This window comes from Aegilops tauschii, chromosome 4 (genome assembly GCF_002575655.3).
Source record: "Aegilops tauschii subsp. strangulata cultivar AL8/78 chromosome 4, Aet v6.0, whole genome shotgun sequence".
NCBI classification, from domain to species: domain Eukaryota; kingdom Viridiplantae; phylum Streptophyta; class Magnoliopsida; order Poales; family Poaceae; genus Aegilops; species Aegilops tauschii.
This window is the reverse complement of record NC_053038.3, coordinates 479174367-479199710: the sequence shown is the minus strand read 5'-3', so window position 1 is coordinate 479199710 and position 25344 is coordinate 479174367. Positions and strand designations below refer to the sequence as shown.

Sequence of the window (25344 nt, the reverse complement as noted above, 5' to 3'; positions counted from 1 at the left end):
CATGTTGTTGCTAATGCGACATGACCTCATCAGAGCACGCCTTCCAATATTAAAAAGTAGTAGTCAACACTCGAATAACTAGTCAAAGCTGTCTGAGACATGTCAACTATAACCAATCAAGGGAGTGATTTACATGGTTGTCTAGATTCAGTGGTAAGACATGCTCCGGTTTCTGGATTAAATAACACAAAAATATAGTAATGCATGCGCAAAATAGGGATCGGTAAATGTAGAAGTTCTATCAACTTTTATATTTGGTTCATAAAATTGAATCTTTTTGACAGAAATCCTAATTAATACAGTCAAATGAGAGCCAAAAGTTCACGAAAATGTATAGTTATAATATTATGACGCCACCAAGGATCTTAATCTCGTTCTTCGTGCATATGAATCTGAAAAAGAAGTCCAAGTGGATATTAGAACTTATGTGTTTTTCCTTTGAAATTGAGATCAAATGTTTGTTTTCTTTTCCCCATTCCTTTGAACCGAGGACATGAATAATACAACCATAGAAAAATTGCTTATTCCTACCCTTTTCTTCACGTTTTCTTCGAACCAAAGGAGCCCTAGTAAAAATTTTATAGGCTACTTGTCCGGCGGTATATATTTTGGGGGGTGAAAATATATGCTATTGTGAGAACAAAATAGACGGGGACTGGGAAAGTCACCTTCTCAGCCCGAGCCCAAATGCGCTCGAGTGAACAGTAAAATAAATAAAAATCAAAGAAATCTGATTTTTTTTTTGTGAAAAACATTGACAAATGTTCTAAAAGCTTGCATCATGAAATCATATTTATGGAAGTCGTGGCAAAAAAAAAGAAATCAATGCTCCAAAATGCTTTCGAAAGTAACATTTTGAGAGTATCGATTTTGTTTTTTTGGCCACGCCTTCCAGGAATGTGATTCCATAATGAAATTTTCACTCTCTATTCATCAATGTTTGTCACAAAAATATTTCAGATTTTTTAATTGTTTTTTAATTTTACTGTTCACCCGAGCTCGTTTGGGCCGAGAAACTCCACTTCCCGGGAACTTTTTTTGTTTTTGAGGATCACTTCCCAGGGACTGAGCAGTCTTATCCCATCAATGGGCCTGACAGAAACTCGTAGGCTTTTAAGACCAGGGGCATTTTCTATAGTTTCCTCTCGGGCTTGACAGGACACCGGCCCAGGCTTCCGCCACTCCGTCCAACCCCCGTCTCTTCCTCCTCCTTTCTCCTTCTCCAGCAAGCTTCGTTCTTCTCGGCGACGGAGAGGAGAAAACCAGTTACATCTACGACCTCGGTTCCGGAGGTAAACCCAGGTCTTCCTTCTCCATCCTCCAACTCCAAGGGGAAAAGAGCAGAGTAGCCTCCTTTTTCTTTACCACTCGCATTACTAGTTTCCGTCTCGATTCTTGTGTTGTCGCAATCGATTTTCTCCGGGATGTTCACACGAACGATTCTTCCCCGACGACCCTGAATAATCTGTCTTGGCCTCAGTTAATGAATAGCTGCGAGGTTCTACTGCGCTGTTGAGTTTGCGATCTGACTTGGCCTCAGTTCATGAATAATCTCGGCATTTATTCGGATTTGCTTTTGTTTTCCATCACAACTCGTAGTCAAGTCGATTTGTACTCCCAAGTGTTTGCGTCCTGTGGACGGGTAGAAGATATGTAAATCGTACCAGCTGTTCGGCCTCGTCCTCGCCTGCTACTACAGGCCGACCCCCAAGAAGGAGAAGAGCTCTCGCGAAAATCGCGAGTTGCAGAGATGAGAACCATGAAAAGCAAGATCCCGAATAAGAAAACAGCCAGATTTCGATTCGGATGCAAACTTAGCACAATGCCCGGTAAGCCAAACACTCGATTCCCCCGGTCCGCTAGGGTTTTATTTGTTAAAATCCTTTTTTGGGGGGCATCATATTCTGGTTGCTGACGTCACACCTGTTAATGGAAAATCGTGTTATTATTATTTTCCATGTATACCACAAAGTAGCAGCATTATTGAAACTCACACCTAGTATTCTGACCAACACGAAAAATGCAAGAAATTTCATCCCAAAATAGCTTTATAGGCAACACACCTTTTGGAACGGAGGGAGTACAACAGTACAATATTAATCACTATTTCCTTTTTTTCTCTATGCTATTTTGCAGCTTCAAGCCATCCAGGCCAAAATGGGTTCAGCTGAGGATGAGTTCACCCCACTGTCTCAGTTAAAGTATGGAATGGACAAGTGTAAAGTGCGGGTGCGCATCTCGCGGCTGTGGGAGTCCTTCAATCCAAAAAATGACACTTTGTTCGGCCTTGACTGCCTTCTGATCGACGATCAGGTGATGCATTCCCTACCTAAAGTGAACACTAAACAGATGAATCACATTGCTTGCTGGCTACTAATGTTTAATTACCATCCTTTTTCTCAATGCACTGATTCTTCTAGTTGTATTCCACTCGTAGGGTAAAACTATGCAGGCGCGTGTAGAACCCGGCGATATAGAGCGGTTTGAACATAGGCTAGTTGAACATAGTCTTGTCAGATTTTCATGTTGATGTGCAGAGGTGTCATGTAGCAATGAGTGGACTATGTACATTAGAAGGCAGACCGTGGTCACTGAGATAGAAGGAGATATTGATTCGATTCCCCTCTACAGCTTTGAGTTTGTTAATTTTAAGGATCTCCGTTCTAGGTGTGGCGACAACAGCTTATTGACAGGTAGATTCTTTTAGCACAGAAAGTTTGATCAGAGTTAGACCTACCACTTGTATATCTTATTCTTTCCCTTGCATGTGTGGATATACATTACGCAGATGTTCTGGGACACGTAGTAGGTGTCGGGGAGCTACAGGAGGTCACAAAAAGATCCCGCGTTATAGAAATTTGCAATGCAAGCATTCGGGACTTGAGGTAACGGAATACACTTTTTTCTTTTGGATGATTGATGCCCCCTGATAGCTCCTCACTGCTGGAGTTATCACTTACAGAGGAAAGGTACTGGGTGTCACACTGTATGGTGATATTGCTTCTGGTTTTGCTGAGGATATGGCCGAGAAAGGCAAAGACGCCTCAGTTGTTGCTGTCTTTGCAGGGATATCTGTTGATTCCTCATCATCGGGTTAATCCTTGATCCACTCTATCATTTACTGTTGTTTTATATTCCTTTCTTTTCTTGTAAAACTTCAGTCTGTCTATCATTCAATGCAACCATAGTGTATACTGAAACCTTTTAGCGCAATTTGTGATCTCTTTGTGTTATATACAGTTTGCTCTACAACGTCTTCAGAGTACTATCTGGATTTGGAAATACCAGCGGTGCAAGAATTCCATGCGAAGTGAGTGGACTTCATAAGTTTATACCTACATTAATGATTGATCCGAGCTGTACTAGTACATGGCTAACTGGTTCATGTGCATGCAGTTTGCGCATTCAGCAAGCAAACCCTGTTCCGAAGAAAACACCAGCTCAGAAGTTAGAGAGTTGGCGAACAATCAAACAGCTAAAGAGCCTTGATCCGGAAGAGTATGACGAGGTGAATTAAGTTTGTTGCTCTTCTCGTTTGCGTGTGCAAAGCCAATCCGTTGTTCTCACATATCTCTGTGTTTACTTGCAGGATACCACGTTTTTGTGCAGAGTCTCCCTGATAGACATAGATTGCAGCAATGGCTGGTGCTACCTTGGATGCGACACCTGCCAGAAGTCCATGTACGGGGCCCCAAGGAAATACAAGTGCGCCCGATGTGGTCCGATCAAGAGGCCAGTTCAGTGGTAGGGACCTGCAACGCTATGTGGTTCTCGATTTATACTCGTTGCTCATTCATAAGTCACTGACTACCACACCGCTGTTCTGGCCCTTCTGGGCACGCTAGGTACAAGCTGAAGGCGAAGGTGGAAGATGCCACCGGCACAATGGACCTGATTATCTTCTGCGAGGTGGCGGAGGAGCTGGTCGGTGTCTCTGCAAAGGAGCTCGTCGATAACATCGAGGAAGACGACGAGTGGTACGCCCTGCCAGAGGAAATTGAGGATCTTATTGGCTCGACACACACCTTCCAGGTTTTCGACAAGTACGTGAACGGGAGCTTCGCGGTGAGGTCGATCATGGACGATGCTAGCGTCCCACCCCCTGCTGGAGCCGCTAGTGATTGCAAGGAGAAGGCTGACCCTGAGGGGAGCCAGAAGCCTAGCAAGCGCCTGCGAGGGGACGACGACTCGATCAACTAGGGAATGGGGGAGCATTCTGGGACTAATAATAGTGTATCTAGGGTAATGCCTAGGATCAGGCAATGTATCTTTCTGTTCTCCTTAATCTACCTGGGAACTCCTGCATCTACCGCTGTGGCTCCATCTAGTGATGGTGATGGGTTACAGTCTAACAGATCAGAACCCGTTTAATCCTTTTGAACATTGTTTCCCTCTATATCATGGTTGATGGAAAATGGGCTTTAGACCATTTTGGTAACATACCCTAGCCTCTACCTGAATGCTGTTCGTTGTAGATTCAATGGCGCATAAGGCAAGTTTTCAGATTTTCACCCAAACCAAGTTCTCACTGGATACATCATCAATAGAGTAAATTTGAAATGAAGGGGCTGTTCGGCAATCCACTGCTCCCTGAAATTCAAGGATCTGCAGAGCACCTGTTCCCCCGCTCCATACTTTTTACCTTCAGCTCCGCCAACTCCGGGAGCGAGATCGTGGAGTCGGAGGGATGCCGAACATGCCTGAAGTAAAAACTATAATGAAGCTTACATAGGCTGATAGGCGGACAGGGCAAATCCAGTGAAGTTTTAACCACACTTGTTGCTTCAGGTCATGTTCTTGGTTGCTATTGAACATGAGTAGAAAATAATTTCCATTTTATACTTCTCAGGTTTAGACAAAGTTCGGGCCACAATGAAGTTTAAATGTATTCATAAGCAGTGCAATTCAATACGGTTTCAGTTCATAATTTCACATACGACCAAAATGACGTGTTACGTGAATGATAACGAAATAAAAGAAGAGCTCAGCTTTGTTCTCATGACTCCACAACCATGGCATTCAGCATAAACCAATCACACATAGCAGATTGTAATTATGCACGTGAAGTCAGCCATAAGACTATACATGCGACCTCAGTCTGATGTCTGCAGTCAAAATCAGGGCAAGGAACGGGATACAACAGAGCAGCCATGCCACGACAGACGATGAATGAACCGATAGATGTATCAGCGAAGCGAGGCCTTGCCGGAGAGGTGGAGCAGGGCACACTTGTGGTGCGCAGCGCGGAGCTTCTTGTACTTCTGCACGAAGGTTGGCAGGTCGACATCCTTCTCCAGGAACTTTTGGTGCAGCTCCTCTGACTCCTCGTCCAGCTTCGCCATTGTACCTGAGCAGAGAGATGAAGATAAGGTGTGCAAGCATGTCAGCGACAGCCTTGCGTGACGAACAGTTTTACATTGCTAAACTTCAAGCACTGGTTTAGACTGGAAGGAAACCAAGCACGACGTCGCACGAATTGGAACTGCAGCCGTTCAGAACACTTACTTTGCAGCTTGTCGAGCAGCGCAGCAGGAGAATAGGACTTCATAATCTCGTCCTTTTGCCTTTCCAACTCGGCCAACCTGTCCTCAGCGGCAGCTAGTTCTGTGGTTCTGATTATAGTACACTGCACAAAATCACAAACACAACCAGAGTTTCAGAAGGAAATTATCGACTGCAGACAACAATATCAAAAACTTGCACAAAACACTTGAGTAAGATTGTTTTTTGTTTCTATAATGGTTTTAACTAATTCGTGTTTTATCTCTCATAACTGAATTAGCTATTTATATTAAATGGACTAAGTAATGGAAAACAAGACTAGTGGTTACAACTTGAGAGGTAAATAGTACTGAACCTGATTCCTGAGCTCTGAAATCCGCTGCTCCTTTTCTAAATTTTCTCCTGTATAAATTCACCATAAACCATAACTTCCCACTTAGAGACAATCAAAAGCCCATTTAGAGACACCAATAACTGATCTACAGAAATTGAATAACTCACTCGCAAGCTGCAGGGTCTCCTTTCTAAGCTCATCGCGTAACTAAATATAAGCAGACACAAGTGAGAAAACCGGCAAGAGCACTCTTAGGATGTTCAATGTGGTATATCTATTGGCAAGATCAAGCCTCCAGATAACTTGTATATATTTTAAATCAACAACAGCAACAAATATTACAAAAAAATGTAAGATAATCACCAAAATGGCATCTGAACTACTTAAGAACATGTGTCAGCAATAACCTTCTGTTGCATTTGATAAGGCTCATCCCATTTAATTGATTTATAATGTTAAGTAACAAAGATCATACTAATTACTGCAGTAAAAACTGGAAGCAAAGGAATCTGGTACAAAGGAAGTGAAAACCGACTTGCTGAATTATATGTCTATTTATGCTACAACAGAAACACTAACCAAAAAAACCAGGGGAACCATTCTTAGCAGTTAGCAACCCCACTTTTATATTAGAACCAACAGCATTAAAATACATGTAGCTATCACGTATAACAACCAATTCAACCATACCGCAATGAAGTCAGCAATTACAATGGTATAGGCAGCAGCAAGACTTACATTGTTCTGTGTTTTAACTTGGTCAAGTGAATTGAAAAAAGCATTATATGACTCTTTGTCCTTTAACAGCCTCTGCAGCTCATCAACACTGCATCAATAGTAAAGGTAAGAACAGCAGAGCATAACATAGTTCTGTATTCCAAAAAGTATGTATAACCATCACCATATAATGGTATGTATAACGAAATACTGTGCAAATACACACACAGTAAACATTTGGAAATTTGAAACATATCAAATCTATGCATAATTGCTGCTTCCAAATTCTCTAGCATACATATAGTTGGCATGCCTTCCATGCATCTGTTTTCTACTCATCAGTAATTCATCTATAATTGCCCTCTAGAATCAACCTACATAATCGTTCTATTGGCCACATAGACAATTAAAGAAGTTCTTGTTCTTGCAATGTTCCATCTTATCTCTGCAGTGTCGATGTAAAATAGAGCCATGCCCGGTTATAATTTGTACAAAAGAGTGCTGAAGTGAAAAAGAGTCATGCTCAACTAAAACATTCAGGGATTAGGCGCATGAGTGATAATTTTCCACATTTCCTCATTTACTAAGATAGGATAAATAGCATATGTAGAATGATGTTGTCTGCTCAATACGAAACTTACTTACTTACGAAGCCTTTTATCCCAAACAAGTTGGGGTAGGCTAGATATGGAACCCTTTCACGAGGACTTCCCAGGAGGTCACCCATCCTAGTACTACTCTCGCCCAAATGGGTTTCATACCCAAAAGACTGGCTAGTTTTTACGTTGGCTCGCCAAGCCTATCACAACCCTTAGATATGAAACCCTTTCACGAGGACTTCCTAGGAGGTCACCCATCCTAGTACTACTCTCGCTCAAATGGGTTTCATACCTATGGGACTGGCTAGTTTTTACGTTGGCTCGCCAAGCCTATCACAACCCTTAGATATGAAACCCTTTCACGAGGACTTCCTAGGAGGTCACCCATCCTACTACTACTCTCGCTCAAATGGGTTTCATACCTATGGGACTGGCTAGTTTTTACGTTGGCTCGCCAAGCCTATCACAACCCTCCTCCTTTACCCGGGCTTGGGACCGGCTATGCCTAGAAGACATAGGCGGAGTTTGTCTGCTCAATACGAAACAACAAATCAAATTTGGGTTTGTCCAGCAAGTACCATAATAATATCTTGTAGCAAGTTCTTATAGAAGGTGCAAATAACAATGAGCAAATACCTGAAAATGCAAATCTTTAAGGGGGAGATGCAAATTTGATGGTCTAAGCAGCACAACAACTGAATATATTAGCCACTTTACATAGTTTTCTTTTCATATTATATCCAACATTGCCAGAAAGTGAAAGGAGTCTTCAAGGTGTTAGTATAAAATATCTTTCGTACAACTTGGATGTGGCAATCTTCTGACACAAAGCTTGTTCAGTATTATTACTTGAAGCAGAATTGAGGATTATGAAATTGTACCCACTACCCATAGTAAGATCAAAGAAATGAGTGGTTTCCTTTTCTTATTCCTAGCTGGAACATGGAAAATGCCAGCCTTGATCCAGCATTAAAATGTGATACGCTATAAAAAGATTACAATTTAAAAGATAAGCATTTCTTCAAATAGTATAAGCTTACCAGGTTTAGAAACTCTCAGTTTGAAGATGAACATTCAAATATACGTCGCATCATGGTAAAACTAAGATGTTGGTTGCAATTTATAGTCCACAATACAGATACAGTTTTACAAAAAGACGCAAGAAATGCTGAAAGGAAAGAAGGCCAATAGTGTACCTCTTATCCCTCAAACGAGCAATTATCCCTGCAGCTTCAGCTGGAGACGGTTGGCCACGTGATGAAGGCTGAGGATGATCTGAAGCTCTTTGGTGTGGACTAGCACCGGAAGAGCTGGGTGTGGATGGATGTGAAGATGAACCACCTACCGAGGGAGGGTACCAAGATTGCGTAGATATGTTCTGGAAATTTGGTTCAGGTTGCTGCTGCTGCTGCTGTTGCTGCTGAGAGCTGCTGATAGCATTTATTAATAAGCAAACCTAAGGAAGTAAGCAAGACAAGTAAAAGGTACAAAGCAATCCTAAGACAAAATATACAGTGCCATTCACATACACTATTCTAATAATTCAGTGTAACTGAAGATCCAAGCATAGGTAATGCAAAATAGTAGTTTGGCTAGGCTGACAGCAAAATAATGTTTTGGAGCAAAAGTGAGCAGATTCATGAACCATGTTGATTGCACGATTTTCTTTGAAATGATGGACTAGGTACAACACTAAGCCTGCCTGGTAGGTGGACTGAACCTCCGACAAATAACGTAGCATGAACTGACAACTTATTTCATTTGCATTATTTCCCAGCATTAGGTTTTGATCAACAGGGAAGCTCAATCTATACACGAAAACGTCGGGTCACAAGAATGAGAAACGAATGGAACTTATTGGCTATATTCCCCAATATATCTGGTTTACGAAGAGAGACAACTCAATTCATACAACATTCAGAAAAATTGCTTCGGAAGATTGAAAAGTAAACGTCTGGACAAAGAGATAAGAATGGGCAATACCACCTAGATTAGTTTTCAATTGCAAATGGCATTAACCTACCCGAAAAGAGGAATTCTCCAGCTCATCGCGCAAAAGCAGTCTGCATCAAAAGAAAGAGAAGGCCGTGTGAACTTGAAATGTTTGAACCGTCAGCTATGAATAATGAGAGTTAATATCTAAAAGTAAACTCTGATGGGAAATAACGTCTCAACGGTAATACATACTGGTGACATGACAGGACGCTAACATTTTCTGAGAACACGGAAGATTGGTGTGTGCCATTACCATTAAGAAGAAAAAATGACAAGACACTAAAGCTGCATCGCAAAGAAACCATCTGACCAAATCAGCATACAGTTGTATGCTATAGGCAGATTGAATTGCAGGCAGTGGTTTCTATTCCCAAACTCCCTACAGATGCCATGGGAAGAGAGCTAGAGAAGTCATGCGTTTGCTGGCATATTGCTATTGCAAAATACAGTCTAGGCGCATTCAGGCACCCAGCAGCTCTCCAAAGTCGAAACTACTAAGTTGTAATAACGCCCTAAAGTTCCTAAACTTGTAATTTGTCAGGGCCTGCCGAGTCGGTAGGTAGGCAAAAATCCTTGGAGCAGAAAATTCCAACAGGGGATTCTAAGGGTTTACACAGGCGGCCAACGCCCCCGGAAACCAATCGACCGGACGCGACTTTTTACCATCTAATCTGGCAACTCCGAGGGGGATTTTGTTTCTCCTCACGCGGCGACGGGACGCAGCCGGCCCGGATCAGAGGGGGCGCAGAAGCGATCCCGGTGGATCAAAGGAGGGGGGAGGGGTTGGTTACCTCGCCGGCCGGCGTCCGCGTCCGCGTCGGCGCGCTGCTCTTGCTTCGCGTGGGGGGGAGAGGGGGATGCGCAGACTGATTGCTGGGTCCGCCGGGTGAATTCTGGGAGGAAGGGGGGAGGGGAGAGAGAGAGACGGGCAAGGTTGGTTCGACCGAGTGAAAAGAAACCGTGTCCGACCTCCGAATCTGTCATGATGGTGGACGGGGCCAAAATCTGGGCCGACATAGCCGAAACCGACGCGCTTCGGGCCTCCTGCGTGCGCGGTTGTAGCAGTGCGTTTTTTTCCTGTTTCTTCGCTATTTGGGCTGGTTTTTCTGCGTGTGTTTTTTTGCCCTGTTTTCACTTTCTTGGGGTCGGGTTTTCATGGGGTTTTTCTTTTATTTGTTTCTTTTTTTATGTTTTTCTTTTGTTCTTGTATTTCTTCACTGGTTTTCTTCTGTTTTCTTTTTCTTCTTTGCTATACCTTGTGTTTTCTTGTTTTAACGGGCTTTCTTTGGTTGTTCTTTTCTTCTTCTTCTTTATATATATGTTGTTTTCCTTTGTTTCTTTCTAGGCTTCTTGGTTTTCTTCGCCTTTCCTTTTGTTTATTTGTCGGTTTTCACTACGTTTTTCTTTCCTTTCTTATTTTCTTATTTTTCTTTCTTTTCATTGTTTCTTTCTTGTTGTTCATCGGGTTTCTTCATTTTCTTTCTCATTTTTACTGTTTTCCAAATATATTAAGTATTTTCTTCTTCTTAAATACAAGTTTTCAAAACTTCTCAAATACATGGTCACCATTTTTTAAATACACGACGTCATTTTTGTAATGGGAATAAATATTTTTACACACACAATGTACATTTTTTATATACATGTTTACCTTTTATAACACAGATTTAAAAAAAGTTTTTGATGTCTGATTTTATTAAATATAATTTTTTTATACACTTGGAACATTTTTTTATACATGTTTCACATTTTTTAAATACATGATCAACATTTTGTCAAAGACATTTTGTATTTTTTGTGTACATTTTCGGTATACAAGAACAAACTTTTTTTACACAGATTTAACATTATTCAACTGCTTGATTAACCTTTTTAAATACATGATCAACATTTTTTTCAAACACATTGTATATTTTTTGTAAAAATATTTTGTATACATGAGAAACAAATCATATACATATTTAACATTTTTCAAATACTTGATATATTTTTTTGAAAATGCTTGCTACATCTCCTAAATACATGATTAACCTTTTCTCATATACATCTTAAACCTTTTTCGTATACATGAGAAACATTTTTTCTATACGCATTTACAATTTCTCAAATGCTTGATTAACATTTTTAAATATATTAATGTAAAGTGTTTTTTTGCAATATATATAAATTTAAGTATTTAGAATATATGGAAATATAAACAAAAGACGAAACAATCCTGTATTTTGAAAACAGTGAAAGCCGATAAAAGAAATGTTTTTGACGTCTGCATTTATTAAATGTTTTTGAAAACAATCATGTATTTTTATAAAGATTAAAAAAATGTTTTTGATGTCTGCTCTGATTAAATGTACATTTTTTATACACTAGGAACATTTTTCTATACATGTTTCATATTTTTAAATACATGATCAACATTTTGTCAAACACATTTTGTATTTTTTGTATACATTTTTCGTATACATGGCAAACATTTTTTTACACAGTTTACCATTATTCAAATGCTTGATTACCCTTTTAAAATACATAATCAACATTTTTTTCATACACATTGTGTATGTTTTGTAAAAATATTTGTATACATGAGAAACGAATTATATACAGATTTAACATTTTTCAAATACTTGATTACATTTTTGAAAATGCTTGATTTAAATTTCCTAAATACATGATCAACATTTTTCATATACATTTTATACTTTTTTCGTACACATGGGAAACATATTTTCTATACACATTTACCGTTTTTCAAATGGTTGATTAAAATTTTAAATATATTAATGTATATTTTTTGCAATATATATAAGTTTAAGTATTTAGAATATATGGAAATATAGACAAAAGTGGAAAAAACAGCGTGAAAAGATGAAACAATCGTGTATTTTGAAAATAGTGAAAGCCGATAAAAACAAAAAGAAATAAAGAAAACAAATGAAAAAAAGGAAAGAAACAAAAAAACAAAGAAAATAAAGAAACTAAAAAAACAATGAAATAAAAAAAGTAAGACAAAGAAAACAAAGAAGTTGAAAAAGAACAAAGAAAACCAACATATAAAGCTGAAGAAAAGAGCAAACCAACGTGTGCTTAGATGGTTAATTGGACAGTGGTATCCCCGGCCACTAGGGTTCAAGTTCTTATGCTCGCATTTATCCTGGATTTATTTTAGAATTTCCGGCAATGTATGTTCAGTGGGAGGAGATATTGCCGTCGACTACGAGTGCCTACAGTGACTTGGTATAATTTGTAAAAAAAATAAAAAATAAAGATTAAAAAAATGTTTTTGATGTCTGCTTTTATTAAATGTACATTTTTTTATACAGTAGGAACATTTTTCTATACATGTTTCATATCTTTTAAATACATGATCAACATTTTGTCAAACACATTCTGTAGTTTTTGTATACATGACAAACATTTGTTTAGACAGAAAAATATTTTGTATATATGAGAAATGAATTATATAGATTTAACATTTTTCAAATACTTGATTCACATTTTTGAAATTGCTTGCTTTACATTTCCTAAATACATGATCAACATTTTTCATATACATTTTATACTTTTTTGTATAAATGAGAAACATTTTTTCTATACACAATTACCATTTTTAATATATTTATATAATGTATTTTTACAATATATTTAAATTTAAGTATTTAGAATATATGGAAATATGAAGAGAAGTAGAAAAAATAGCGTGAAAGATGAAACAATCGTGTATTTTAAAAACAGTGAAAGCTGATAAAGAAACAAAAAGAAACGAAGAAAACAAATGAACAAAAGGAAAGAAACAAAAAAACCAAAGGAAAAACCCAAGGAAAACTAATAAATAAATTAAATAAAGGCAAATAAAATGAACAAGTCGAGAAAGAACAAAGAAAACCAACATATTATAAAGATAAAGAAAAGAGCGAACCAACTTATGTTTGGATGGTTAGGCAAAGATCTTGATTCGTTCTTGTGATACTTGTTTCACTTCTCAAAGCATCCCAACAATGATCCCCTGTTGCTAGTTGTGATGTCTTTGATGTTTGTGTGTTTGGAGTTCATTAATGTACAATGAAATAATATTTAGCCTCATGTTATGCTTTTCAAGCAAAGATCTTATTGGTATATTTTATGACTTCCTTGTGGATATCTTCTTCCTTCCTTTTCTAACTATTTTGTGCGTACATTCTTCTTTGTGGATGAAGGAAATATGCCCTAGAGGCAATAATAAAGTTGTTATATATATTTCCTTATATCATGATAAATGTTTATTATTCATGCTAGAATTGTATTAACCGGAAACTTAGTACATGTGTGAATACATAGACAAACAAAGTGTCACTAGTATGCCTCTACTTGACTAGCTCGTTGAATCAAAGATGGTTAAATTTCCTAGCCATAGACATGATTGGTCATTTGATTAACGGGATCACATCATTAGAGAATGATATGATTGACTTGACCCATTTCGTTAGCCTAGCACTTGATCATTTAGTTTATTTGCTATTGCTTTCTTCATGACTTATACATGTTCCTATAACTATGAGATTATGCAACTCCCGAATACCGGAGGAACACTTAGTGTGCTACCAAACGTCACAACATAACTGGGTGATTATAGAGGTGCTCTACAGGTGTCTCCGATGGTGTTTGTTGAGTTGGCATAGATCGAGATTAGGATTTGTCACTCCGATTGTCGGAGAGGTATCTCTGGGCCTCTCGGTAATGCACATCACTATAAGCCTTGCAAGTGATGTGACTAATGAGTTAGTTGCGGGATGATGCATTACGGAACGAGTAAAGAGACTTGCCGGTAACGAGATTGAACTAGGTATTGAGATACCGACGATCGAATCTCGAGCAAGTAGCATACCGATGACAAAGGGAACAACGTATGTTGTTATGCGGTTTGACCGATAAAGATCTTCATAGAATATGTGGGAGCCAATATGAACATCCAGGTTCCGCTATTGGTTATTGACCGGAGACGTGTCTCGGTCATGTCTACATAGTTCTCGAACCCGTAGGGTCCGCACGCTTAACGTTCGGTGATGATCGGTATTATAAGTTTATGTGTTTTGATGTACCGAAGGTAGTTCGGAGTCCCGGATATGATCACGGACATGACGAGGAGTCTTGAAATGGTCGAGACATAAAGATCGATATATTGGATGACTATGTTTGGACATCGGAATGGTTCCGGGTGAGTTCGGGCATTTACCGGAGTACCGGGAGGTTACCGGAACCCCCCGGAAAGTATATGGGCCTTATTGGGCCATAGTAGGAGAGAGGTGAAGGGAGCCTAGGAGGGGGCGCGCCCCCCCAAGCCCAATCCGAATTGGGTGGGGGGCCGGCCCCCCTTTCCTTCCTCCTTCCTCCCCCTTCCTTCCTCTCCTAGTCCAACTAGGGAAGGGGGGATCCTACTCTCGGTGGGAGTGGGACTCCTCCAGGGCGCGCCATAGAGGGCCGGCCCTCCCCCTTCCTCCACTCCTTTATATACGGGGGAGGAAGGCACCCCATAGACACACAAGTTAACATTGTCTTAGCCGTGTGCGGTGCCCCCCTCAACCATAATCCACCTCGGTCATACCGCTGTAGAGCTTAGGCGAAGACCTACGTCGGTAACTTCATCATCACCGTCATCACGCCGTCGTGCTGACGAAACTCTCCCTCGACACTCAGCTGGATCAAGAGTTCGTGGGACATCACCGAGCTGAACGTGTGTAGATCGCGGAGGTGCCGTACTTTCGGTACTAGGATCGGTCGGATCGTGAAGACGTACGACTACATCAACCGCGTTGTCATAACGCTTCCGCTTTCGGTCTACGAGGGTACGTAGACAACACTCTCCCCTCTCGTTGCTATGCATCACCTAGATGGATCTTGCGTGTGCGTAGGAATTTTTTTGAAATTACTGCGTTCCCCAACAGTGGCATCCGAGCCAGGTCTGTGCGTAGATGTTATATGCACGAGTAGAACACAAAGAGTTGTGGGCGATAATAGTCATACTGCTTACCAGCATGTCATATTTTGATTCAGCGGTATTGTTGGATGAAGGGGCCCGGACCGACATTACGCGTACGCTTACGCGAGACTGGTTCTACCGACGTGCTTCGCACACAGGTGCCTGGCGGGTGTCAGTTTCTCAAACTTTAGTTGAATCGAGTGTGGCTACGCCCGGTCCTTGTTGAAGGTTAAAACAACACACTTGACGAAAAATCGTTGTGGTTTTGATGCGTAGGTAAGAACGGTTCTTGCTCAGCCCGTAGCAGCCACGTAAAACTTGCAACAACAAAGTAGAGGACGTCTAACTTGTTTTTGCAGGGCATGTTGTGATGTGATATGGTCAAGACATGATGCTAAATTTTATTGTATGAGATGATCATGTTTTGTAACAGAGTTATCGGCAACTGGCAGGAGCCATATGGTTGTTGCTTTATTGTATGAAATACAATCGCCATGTAATTGCTTTACTTTATCACTAAGTGGTAGCGATAGTCATAGAAGCAATAGTTGGCGAGACGACAACGATGCTTCGATGGAGATCAAGGTGTCAAGCCGGTGACGATGGTGATCATGACGGTGCTTTGGAGATGGAGATCAAAGGAACAAGATGATGATGGCCATATCGTATCACTTATATTGATTGCATGTGATGTTTATCCTTTATGCATCTTATTTTGCTTAGTTCGGAGGTAGCATTATACGATGATCTCTTACTAAATTTCAGGGTACAAGTGTTCTCCCTGAGTATGCACCGTTGCGAAAGTTCGTCGTGACGAGACACCACGTGATGATCGGGTGTGATAAGCTCTACGTTCACATACAACGGGTGCAAGCCAGTTTTGCACACGCAGAATACTCGGGTTAAACTTGACGAGCCTAGCATATGCAGATATGGATTCGGAACACTGAGACCGAAAGGTCGAGCGTGAATCATATAGTAGATATGATCGACATAGTGATGTTCACCATTGAAAACTACTCCATCTCACGTGATGATCGGACATGGTTTAGTTGATTTGGATCACGTGATCACTTAGATGATTAGAGGGATGTCTATCTAAGTGGGAGTTCTTAAGTAATACGATTAATTGAACCTTAATTTATCATGAACTTAGTACCTGATAGTATTTTGCATGTCTATGTTGTTGTAGATAGATGGCCTGTGCTGTTGTTCCGTTGAATTTTAATGCGTTCCTCGAGAAAGCTAAGTTGAAAGATGATGGTAGCAACTACACGGACTGGGTCCGTAACTTGAGGATTATCCTCATTGCTGCACAGAAGAATTACGTCCTGGAAGCACCGCTAGGTGCCAAACCCGCTGCAGGAGCAACGCCAGATGTTATGAACGTCTGGCAGAGCAAAGCTGATGACTACTCCATAGTTCAGTGTGCCATGCTTTACGGCTTAGAACCGGGACTTCAACGACGTTTTGAACGTCATGGAGCATATGAGATGTTCCAGGAGTTGAAGTTAATATTTCAAGCAAATGCCCGGATTGAGAGATATGAAGTCTCCAATAAGTTCTATAACTGCAAAATGGAGGAGAATAGTTCTGTCAGTGAGCATATGCTCAAAATGTCTGGGTATCATAATCACTTGACTCAGCTGGGAGTTAATCTTCCGGTTGATAGTGTCATTGACAGAGTTCTTCAATCACTGCACCAAGCTACAAAAGCTTCGTGATGAACTATAACATGCAAGGGATGGATAAGATGATTCCTGAGCTCTTCGCAATGCTAAAGGCTGCGGAGGTGGAAATCAAGAAGGAGCATCAAGTGTTGATGGTCAACAAGACCACCAGTTTCAAGAAAAAGGGTAAAGGGAAGAAGGGGAACTTCAAGAAGAACGGCAAGCAAGTTGTTGCTCAAGTGAAGAAGCCCAAGTCTAGACCTAAGCTTGAGACTGAGTGCTTCTACTGCAAAGGGACTGGTCACTGGAAGCGGGACTGCCCCAAGTATTTGGCGGATAAGAAGGATGGCAAGGTGAACAAAGGTATATGTGTTATACATGTTATTGATGTGTACCTTACTAATACTCGCAGTAGTACTTGGGTATTTGATACTGGTGCTATTGCTAATATTTGCAACTCGAAACAGGGACTATGGATTAAGCGAAGATTGGATAAGGACGAGGTGACGATGCACGTGGGAAATGGTTCCAAAGTCGATGTGATCGCCGTCGGCACGCTACCTCTACATCTACGTTCGGGATTAGTTTTAGACCTGAATAATTGTTATTTGGTGCCAGCGTTAAGCATGAACATTATATCTGGATCTTGTTTGATGTGAGACGGTTATTCATTTAAATCTGAGAATAATAGTTGTTCTATTTATATGAGTAATATCTTTTATGGTCATGCACCCTTGAAGAGTGGTCCATTTTTGTTGAATCTCGATAGTAGTGACCCACATATTCATAATATTGAAGCCAAAAGATGCAGAGTTGATAATGATAGTGCAACTTATTTGTGGCACTGCCGTTTGGGTCATATTGATGTAAAGCGCATGAAGAAACTCCATTCTGATGGACTTTTGGAATCACTTGATTATGAATCACTTGGTACTTGCGAACCATGCCTCATGGGCAAGATGACTAAAACTCCGTTCTCCGGAACAATGAAGCGAGCAACAGATTTGTTGGAAATCATACATACTGATGTATGTGGTCCGATGAATATTGAGGATCGCGGCGGGTATCGTTATTTTCTGACCTTCACAGATGATTTGAGCAGATATGGGTATATCTACTTGATGAAACATAAATCTGAAACATTTGAAAAGTTCAAAGAATTTCAGAGTGAAGTGGAAAATCGTCGTAACAAGAAAATAAAGTTTCTACAATCTGATTGTGGAGGAGAATATTTGAGTTACGAGTTTGGTATTCATTTGAAACAATGCGGAATAGTTTTGCAACTCACGCCACCTGGAACACCACAGCGTAATGGTGTATCCGAATGTCGTAACCGCACTTTATTAGATATGGTGCGATCGATGATGTCTCTTACTGATTTACCGCTATCGTTTTGGGGTTATGCTTTAGAGACGGCTGCATTCACGTTAAATAGGGCACCATCTAAATCTGTTGAGACGACACCTTATGAACTGTGGTTTGGCAAGAAACCCAAGTTGTCGTTTCTTAAAGTTTGGGGCTGCATTGCTTATGTGAAAAAGCTTCAACCTGATAAGCTCGAACCCAAATCGGAGAAATGTGTCTTCATAGGATACCCAAAGGAGACTGTTGGGTACACCTTCTATCACAGATCCGAAGGCAAGACATTCGTTGCTAAGAATGGATCCTTTCTAGAGAAGGAGTTTCTCTTGAAAGAAGTGAGTGGGAGGAAAGTAGAACTTGATGAGGTAACTGTACCTGCTCCCTTATTGGAAAGTAGTTTATCACAGAAATCAGTTCCTGTGACTCCTACACCAATTATTGAGGAAGCTCATGATGATGATCATATAACTTCAGATCAAGTTACTACTAAACCTCGTAGGTCAACCAGAGTAAGATCCGCACCAGAGTGGTACGGTAATCCTGTTCTGGAGGTCATGTTACTTGACCATGACGAACCTACAAACTATGAGGAAGCAATGATGAGCCCAGATTCCGCAAAATGGCTTGAGGCCATGAAATCTGAGATGGGATCCATGTATGAGAACAAAGTGTGGACTTTGGTTGACTTGCCCGATGATCGGCGAGCCATCGAGAATAAATGGATCTTCAAGAAGAAGACTGACGCTGACGGTAATGTTACTGTCTACAAAGCTCGACTTGTTGCGAAAGGTTTTCGACAAGTTCAAGGAGTTGACTACGATGAGACTTTCTCACCCGTAGAGATGCTTAAGTCCGTCCGAATCATGTTAGCAATTGCTGCATTTTATGATTATGAAATTTGGCAAATGGATGTAAAGACTGCATTCCTGAATGGATTTCTGGAAGAAGAGTTGTATATGATGCAACCTGAAGGTTTTATCAATCCAAAGGATGCTAACAAAGTGTGCAAGCTCCAGGGATCCATTTATGGACTGGTGCAAGCATCTCGGAGTTGGAATAAACATTTTGATAGTGTGATCAAAGCATATGGTTTTATACAGACTTTTGGAGAAGCCTGTATTTACAAGAAAGTGAGTGAGAGCTCTGTAGCATTTCTAATATTATATGTGGATGACATATTGTTGATTGGAAATGATATAGAATTTCTGGATAGCATAAAAGGATACTTGAACAAGAGTTTTTCAATGAAAGAGCTCGGTGAAGCTGCTTATATATTGGGCATCAAGATCTATAGAGATAGATCAAGACGCTTAATTATTGGACTTTCACAAAGCACATACCTTGATAAAGTTTTGAAGAAGTTCAAAATGGATCAAGCAAAGAAAGGGTTCTTGCCTGTGTTACAAGGTGTGAAGTTGAGTCGGACTCAATGCCCGACCACTGCAGAAGATAGAGAGAAAATGAAAGTCATTCCCTATGCTTCAGCCATAGGTTCTATCATGTATGCAATGTTGTGTACCAGACCTGATGTGTGCCTTGCTATTTGTTTAGCAGGGAGGTACCAAAGTAATCCAGGAGTGGATCACTGGACAGCGGTCAAGAACATCCTGAAATACCTGAAAAGGACTAAGGATATGTTTCTCGTTTATGGAGGTGACAAAGAGCTCGTCGTAAATGTTTACGTCGATGCAAGCTTTAACACTGATCCGGATGACTCTAAGTGACAAATCGGATACGTGTTTATATTGAACAGTGGAGCTGTCAGTTGGTGCAATTCTAAGCAAAGCGTCGTGGCGGGATCTACGTGTGAAGCGGAGTACATAGCTGCTTCGGAAGCAGCAAATGAAGGAGTCTGGATGAAGGAGTTCATATCCGATCTAGGTGTCATACCTAGTGCATCGGGTCCAATGAAAATCTTTTGTGACAATACTAGTGCAATTGCCTTGGCAAAGGAATCCAGATTTCACAAGAGAACCAAGCACATCAAGAGACGCTTCAATTCCATCCGCGATCAGGTCAAGGAGGGAGATATAGAGATTTGCAAGATACATACGGATCTGAATGTTGCAGACCCGTTGACTATGCCTCTCTCACGAGCAAAACATGATCAACACCAAGACTCCATGGGTGTTAGAATCATTACTGTGTAATCTAGATTATTGACCCTAGTGCAAGTGGGAGACTGAAGGAAATATGCCGTAGAGGCAATAATAAAGTAGTTATTTATATTTCCTTATATCATGATAAATGTTTATTATTCATGCTAGAATTGTATTAACCGGAAACTTAGTACATGTGTGAATACATAGACAAACAGAGTGTCACTAGTATGCCTCTACTTGACTAGCTCGTTGAATCAAAGATGGTTAAGTTTCCTAGCCATAGACATGCATTGTCATTTGATTAACGGGATCACATCATTAGAGAATGATGTGATTGACTTGACCCATTCTGTTAGCCTAGCACTTGATCGTTTAGTTTATTTGCTATTGCTTTCTTCATGACTTATACATGTTCCTATGACTATGAGATTATGCAACTCCCGAATACCGGAGAAACACTTTGTGTGCTACGAAACGTCACAACGTAACTGGGTGATTATAAAGGTGCTCTACAGGTGTTTGTTGAGTTGGCATAGATCGATATTAGGATTTGTCACTCCGATTGTCGGAGATGTATCTCTGGGCCCTCTCGGTAATGCACATTACTATAAGCCTTGCAAGCAATGTGACTAATGAGTTAGTTGCGGGATGATGCATTACGGAACGAGTAAAGAGACTTGCCGGTAACGATATTGAACTAGGTATTGAGATACCGACGATCGAATTTCGGGCAAGTAACATAACGATGACAAAGGGAACAACGTATGTTGTTATGCGGTTTGACCAATAAAGATCTTCGTAGAATATGTGGGAGCCAATATGAACATCCAGGTTCCGCTATTGGTTATTGACCGGAGACGTGTCTCGGTCATGTCTACATAGTTCTCGAACCCGTAGGGTCCGCACGCTTAACGTTCGGTGACGATCGGTATTATGAGTTTATGTGTTTTGATGTATCGAAGGTAGTTCGGAGTCCCGGATATGATCACGGACATGAGAGGAGTCTCTAAATGGTCGAGACATAAAGATCGATATATTGGATGACTATGTTTGGACATCGGAATGGTTCCGGGTGAGTTCGGGCATTTATCGGAGTACAGGGAGGTTACCGGAACCCCCCGGGAAGTATATGGGCCTTATTGGGCCATAGTGGGAGAGAGGAGAAGGGAGCCTAGGAGGGGGCGCGCCCCCCAAGCCCAATCCGAATTGGGTGGGGGGCCGGCCCCCCTTTCCTTCCTCCTCCCTCCCTCTTCCTTCCTCTCCTAGTCCAACTAGGGAGGGGGGGGGGAATCCTACTCCCGGTGGGAGTAGGACTCCTCCAGGGCGCGCCATAGAGGGCTGGCTCTCCCCCCTCCTCCACTCCTTTATATACGGGGGAGGGGGGCACCCCATAGACACACAAGTTAACATTGTATTAGCCGTGTGCGGTGCCCCCCTCCACCATAATCCACCTCGGTCAGACCGTTGCAGTGCTTAGGCGAAGCCCTGCGCCGGTAACTTCATCATCACCGTCATCACACCATCGTGCTGATGAAGCTCTCCCTCGACACTCAGCTGGATCAAGAGTTCGTGGGACGTCACCGAGCTGAACGTGTGCAGATCGCGGAGGTGCCGTACTTTCGGTACTAGGATCGGTCGGGTCGTGAAGACGTATGACTACATCAACCGCGTTGTCATAACGCTTCCGCTTTCGGTCTACGAGGGTACGTAGACAACACTCTCCCCTCTCGTTGCTATGCATCACCTAGATGGATCTTGCATGTGCGTAGGATTTTTTTGAAATTACTGTGTTCCCCAACAGTGGATTGATATCATCATGATTTTCATCTACCTAGAATCTTATACACTTGAGAGAAGTTGCATATCAAGTTGATATCCTTTTTCTTTCACGTCCACCTTTTCTTTCTTGGTTTATTTCTTTGGTGGCTGTGTGAAAGCTTTTGCCTTGAGTGCGGGTCTTATCTCGTTGCATCTTGATGCACTCTTTTGTGGTGAATATGTTTTCCTCATGCTTGTTTTGACGAGGCTTTTGCCATTTCGATTGGTACCCTCCTCTTGACAAAGCTATCATTTTCTATCTTCACCATGGGTTGTCACAAGCATTGGCTTTTAGTTTGCGTATTAGTGAGCTTGTGATCCCATTTGCTTGTTGTGTGTGTGGTGGGGGGGGGGGGGAGGACATGTCTTGCACCTTGTATCTCATCCATTCAAGTCTATGTTGACGCTTAATGCTCATCCTTATATTAGTTTTCTCAAGTATCTTGCCATGACTCACACACATCTTTTTGGTTGAGCCTATCTTAAGTTGCCTCTTTTACGTGTTGCTCAACCATGTGCTTGTTGCAAGTGTTATACTTTGTTTCTTATCTATGCTCACTTGCACTTGTTGTGAGTTTATATTTATTTTGGAGGAGTGATGATCCTATTTTGTGCACGTTGTATCCAAATACAAAACTAAATAATGCACAAATCATGGGAGCTTCTCTACATTCTTTAGAACACTCCTATGCTCATATCATAATATCTTTTATTCATGTGGCCCATAGGATCATTTGATGGCTTGTTCCAATTGGTATCTTTTGATTGCTTGCTTCACTCCTTGGTATGCCTTTGTGCCATATCATCCTTTTTGCAATCTTTGGATCCTCAGTATAGTTTGTCTTCCTTCAACTATTTATCATTGGGTATGTGTATATCATTCCACTCATATTTTGAGATATACATAATTTATGGAGGAACACATATTATATTGGCCTTCTATGTTTTTCGCCCACTTTGGCAATCGATGCCAATGGGGGAGAAGTTTAGAGAGTTTGGCTTCATGCTTTGGTTTTGTACTTAAGCATTTGCATCTCATGCTCATGCATTATTGGTTGTTTCTTTGCATGGTTGTGCTTAATTCCTTATATAAACTCCCTCGAAAGTGATTGTCATCAATTACCAAAAATGGGGGAGATTGAAAGATCATGGTGCCCCCATGTTTGGTTTTGGTAATTGATGAAAATCCCTATGGACTAATGGTTGCCTTGAGTTACATTTGAAGGGTTTGTCCACATGCTTTTCTTGAAGATCATTCATTGGTTTCAAGGCTATTAGTAGAAGATTATGTGTTGACCAAGGTGGTATTCAAGGATTTGTCCAAAGATTGGTCATGTGAAAGTTGAGCTTATAGCAAGCATGTCTTGAAGAAGAATAAGATTGTGTGAACATTCATGTTTACCTTTAAGACATCATCTTTATGAAGAGAGAAGATATCACACAAAGTGTAGAAGATGTACCGAGTGGGATCAAGTGATCTCACGGTATGGTAAGCATTGTCCATTACACTTTGTGCACTAACCCATGTTCTATGTGAGAGTTCATTGTGGGGTTAGGTATGTTTCCATGGGCATGCATCAAAAGGAAGATATCATATAACCCATGGAGGAAGACATCAAGTGCTGATCGTCATCAAGGTTGCTGTGTGCAAGTTCAAGTGAAGCATCACAAAGAGATCTTGCTTGAATCTTGCCATCCATTGTGGTGACAATGGACTTGTGAAGGTGTGCAGAAGAGTGGCTCACCCATAGTGGTGTATGGGGGAGCAATCAACTAGTCTTCATCGAGCCAACGCAATTAAGAAAGGTGGTCCAACTTGAGGAGGCCAGGACCGTCATCATCTAGCTCAAGTGGATTATGCGCAAGGCAAAGTAATACGTCTCCAATGTATATTTAATTATTGATTGTTCCATGCAATTATATTATCATTCTTGGATGTTTTACCTTCATTTTATAGCAACTTTATATCATTTTTTGGACTAACCTATTGACATAGTGCCCAGTGCCAGTTGCTGTTTTTTACTTCGCAGAATATCAGTACCAAATGAAGTCCAAATGCCACAAAACTTTTTGGAGATTTTTTTGGACCAGAAGACAACTTGGGAGCAAAGGAAGTGCTCGGGGGGAGGCCAATGGGGCCCGCCACCCACCAGGGCGCGCCAGAGGCCCCTAGCACGCCCTGATGGGTGGTGGGGCCCATGGAGGTCTCCTCCACTGCCTCTCAGCTCTATAAATACTCAGATATTCCAGAAACCCTAGGGGAGCGATCGACACACAATTCCAGCCGCCGCAAGTTCCAGAACCACGAGACCCAATCTAGAGCCCTATTCCGGCACTCTGCCGGAGGGGACGATCACGGGGGGAGGGGGGTTCATCATCCTCATTGGTGCTCCTCCGATGATGCGTGAGTAGTTCACCATAGACCTACGGGTCCGTAGGCAGTAGCTAGATGGCTTCTTCTTTCTTTTTGATTCTCAGTACAATGTTCTCCTCGATGTTCTTGGAGATCTATTTGATGTAATGACTTTTTGCGGTGTGTTTGTTGGGATCCGATGAAGTGCGAGTTTATGATCAGATCTATCCATGAATATTATTTGAGTTATCTTTAATCTCTTATATGCATGATTGTTATATCCTCGTATTTCTTCTCCCAAAATTTGGTTTGGTTTGGCCAACTAGATTGATTTTTCTTGCAATGAGAAGAGGTGCTTTGTAATGGGTTCGATCTTGCGGTGTCCTCACCCAGTGGCAGAAGGGGTAGCGAGGCACGCATGTATCCTTGCTATTAAGGATAAAAAGATGGGGTCTATTCCTACATGAATAGATCTTGTCTACATCAAGTCATCGTTCTTATTGCATTACTCCGTTTCTCCATGAACTTAATACACTAGATGCATGTTGGATAGCGGTCGATGTGTGGAGTAATAGTAGTAGATGCAGGTAGGAGTCAGTCTACTAATCTTGGGCGTGATGCCTATATACATGATCATTGCCTTGGATATCATCATAATTATTTGCTCTTCTATCAATTGCCCAATAGTAATTTGTTTACCCACCGTATGCTATTTTCTTGAGAGAAGCCACTAGTGAAATCTACGGCCCCCGGGTCTATCTTTTATCATATTGTTTTCAGATCTATTACTCCAAAAACCCAAAAATACCTTGCTCCACTTTTTATTTACTTATTTTATTTTGTGCTTTTGCTAGATCTATTTATCCAATCTCAACCGTAGAGGGATTGACAACCCCTCTTACGCGTCGGGTTGCAAGTATTTGTTCTTTGTGTGCATGTACC

The 25344-nt window shown here is 41.1% G+C and overlaps 2 protein-coding genes across 4 annotated transcripts; one reads left to right on the top strand and one right to left on the bottom strand.

Moving 5' to 3' along the window:
* Positions 1-960: 960 nt before the first annotated feature.
* Positions 961-4438, top strand: LOC120963106 (replication protein A 70 kDa DNA-binding subunit E-like). 2 transcript variants are annotated; one of them, XM_040387529.2, is made up of 9 exons: positions 961-1292; positions 2137-2313; positions 2438-2693; positions 2789-2885; positions 2963-3093; positions 3241-3310; positions 3397-3508; positions 3590-3744; positions 3846-4438. In XM_040387529.2, the coding sequence occupies exons 3-9, from the start codon at positions 2564-2566 to the stop codon at positions 4198-4200; spliced, it is 1050 nt and encodes a 349-aa protein (XP_040243463.1). In that variant the 5' UTR covers positions 961-1292; positions 2137-2313; positions 2438-2563; the 3' UTR covers positions 4201-4438. The 2 variants fall into 2 exon arrangements, with proteins under 2 accessions (XP_040243463.1, XP_040243462.1); XM_040387528.2 differs by having other exon boundaries at positions 961-1829.
* A 551-nt stretch (positions 4439-4989) lies between these two features.
* On the bottom strand, positions 4990-10131 carry LOC109746958 (vacuolar protein-sorting-associated protein 37 homolog 2). Of its 2 annotated transcripts, none has more exons than XM_020306052.4 (8): positions 9939-10131; positions 9176-9215; positions 8349-8582; positions 6575-6662; positions 6004-6043; positions 5858-5904; positions 5506-5626; positions 4990-5347 (listed from the first exon to the last, which is right to left on the bottom strand). In XM_020306052.4, exons 1-8 carry the CDS (start codon positions 10129-10131, stop codon positions 5187-5189), a joined length of 924 nt encoding a protein of 307 aa, XP_020161641.2. In that variant the 3' UTR covers positions 4990-5186. The 2 variants fall into 2 exon arrangements, with proteins under 2 accessions (XP_020161641.2, XP_020161642.2); XM_020306053.4 differs by having other exon boundaries at positions 8349-8579.
* Between the last annotated feature and the right edge of the window lie 15213 nt (positions 10132-25344).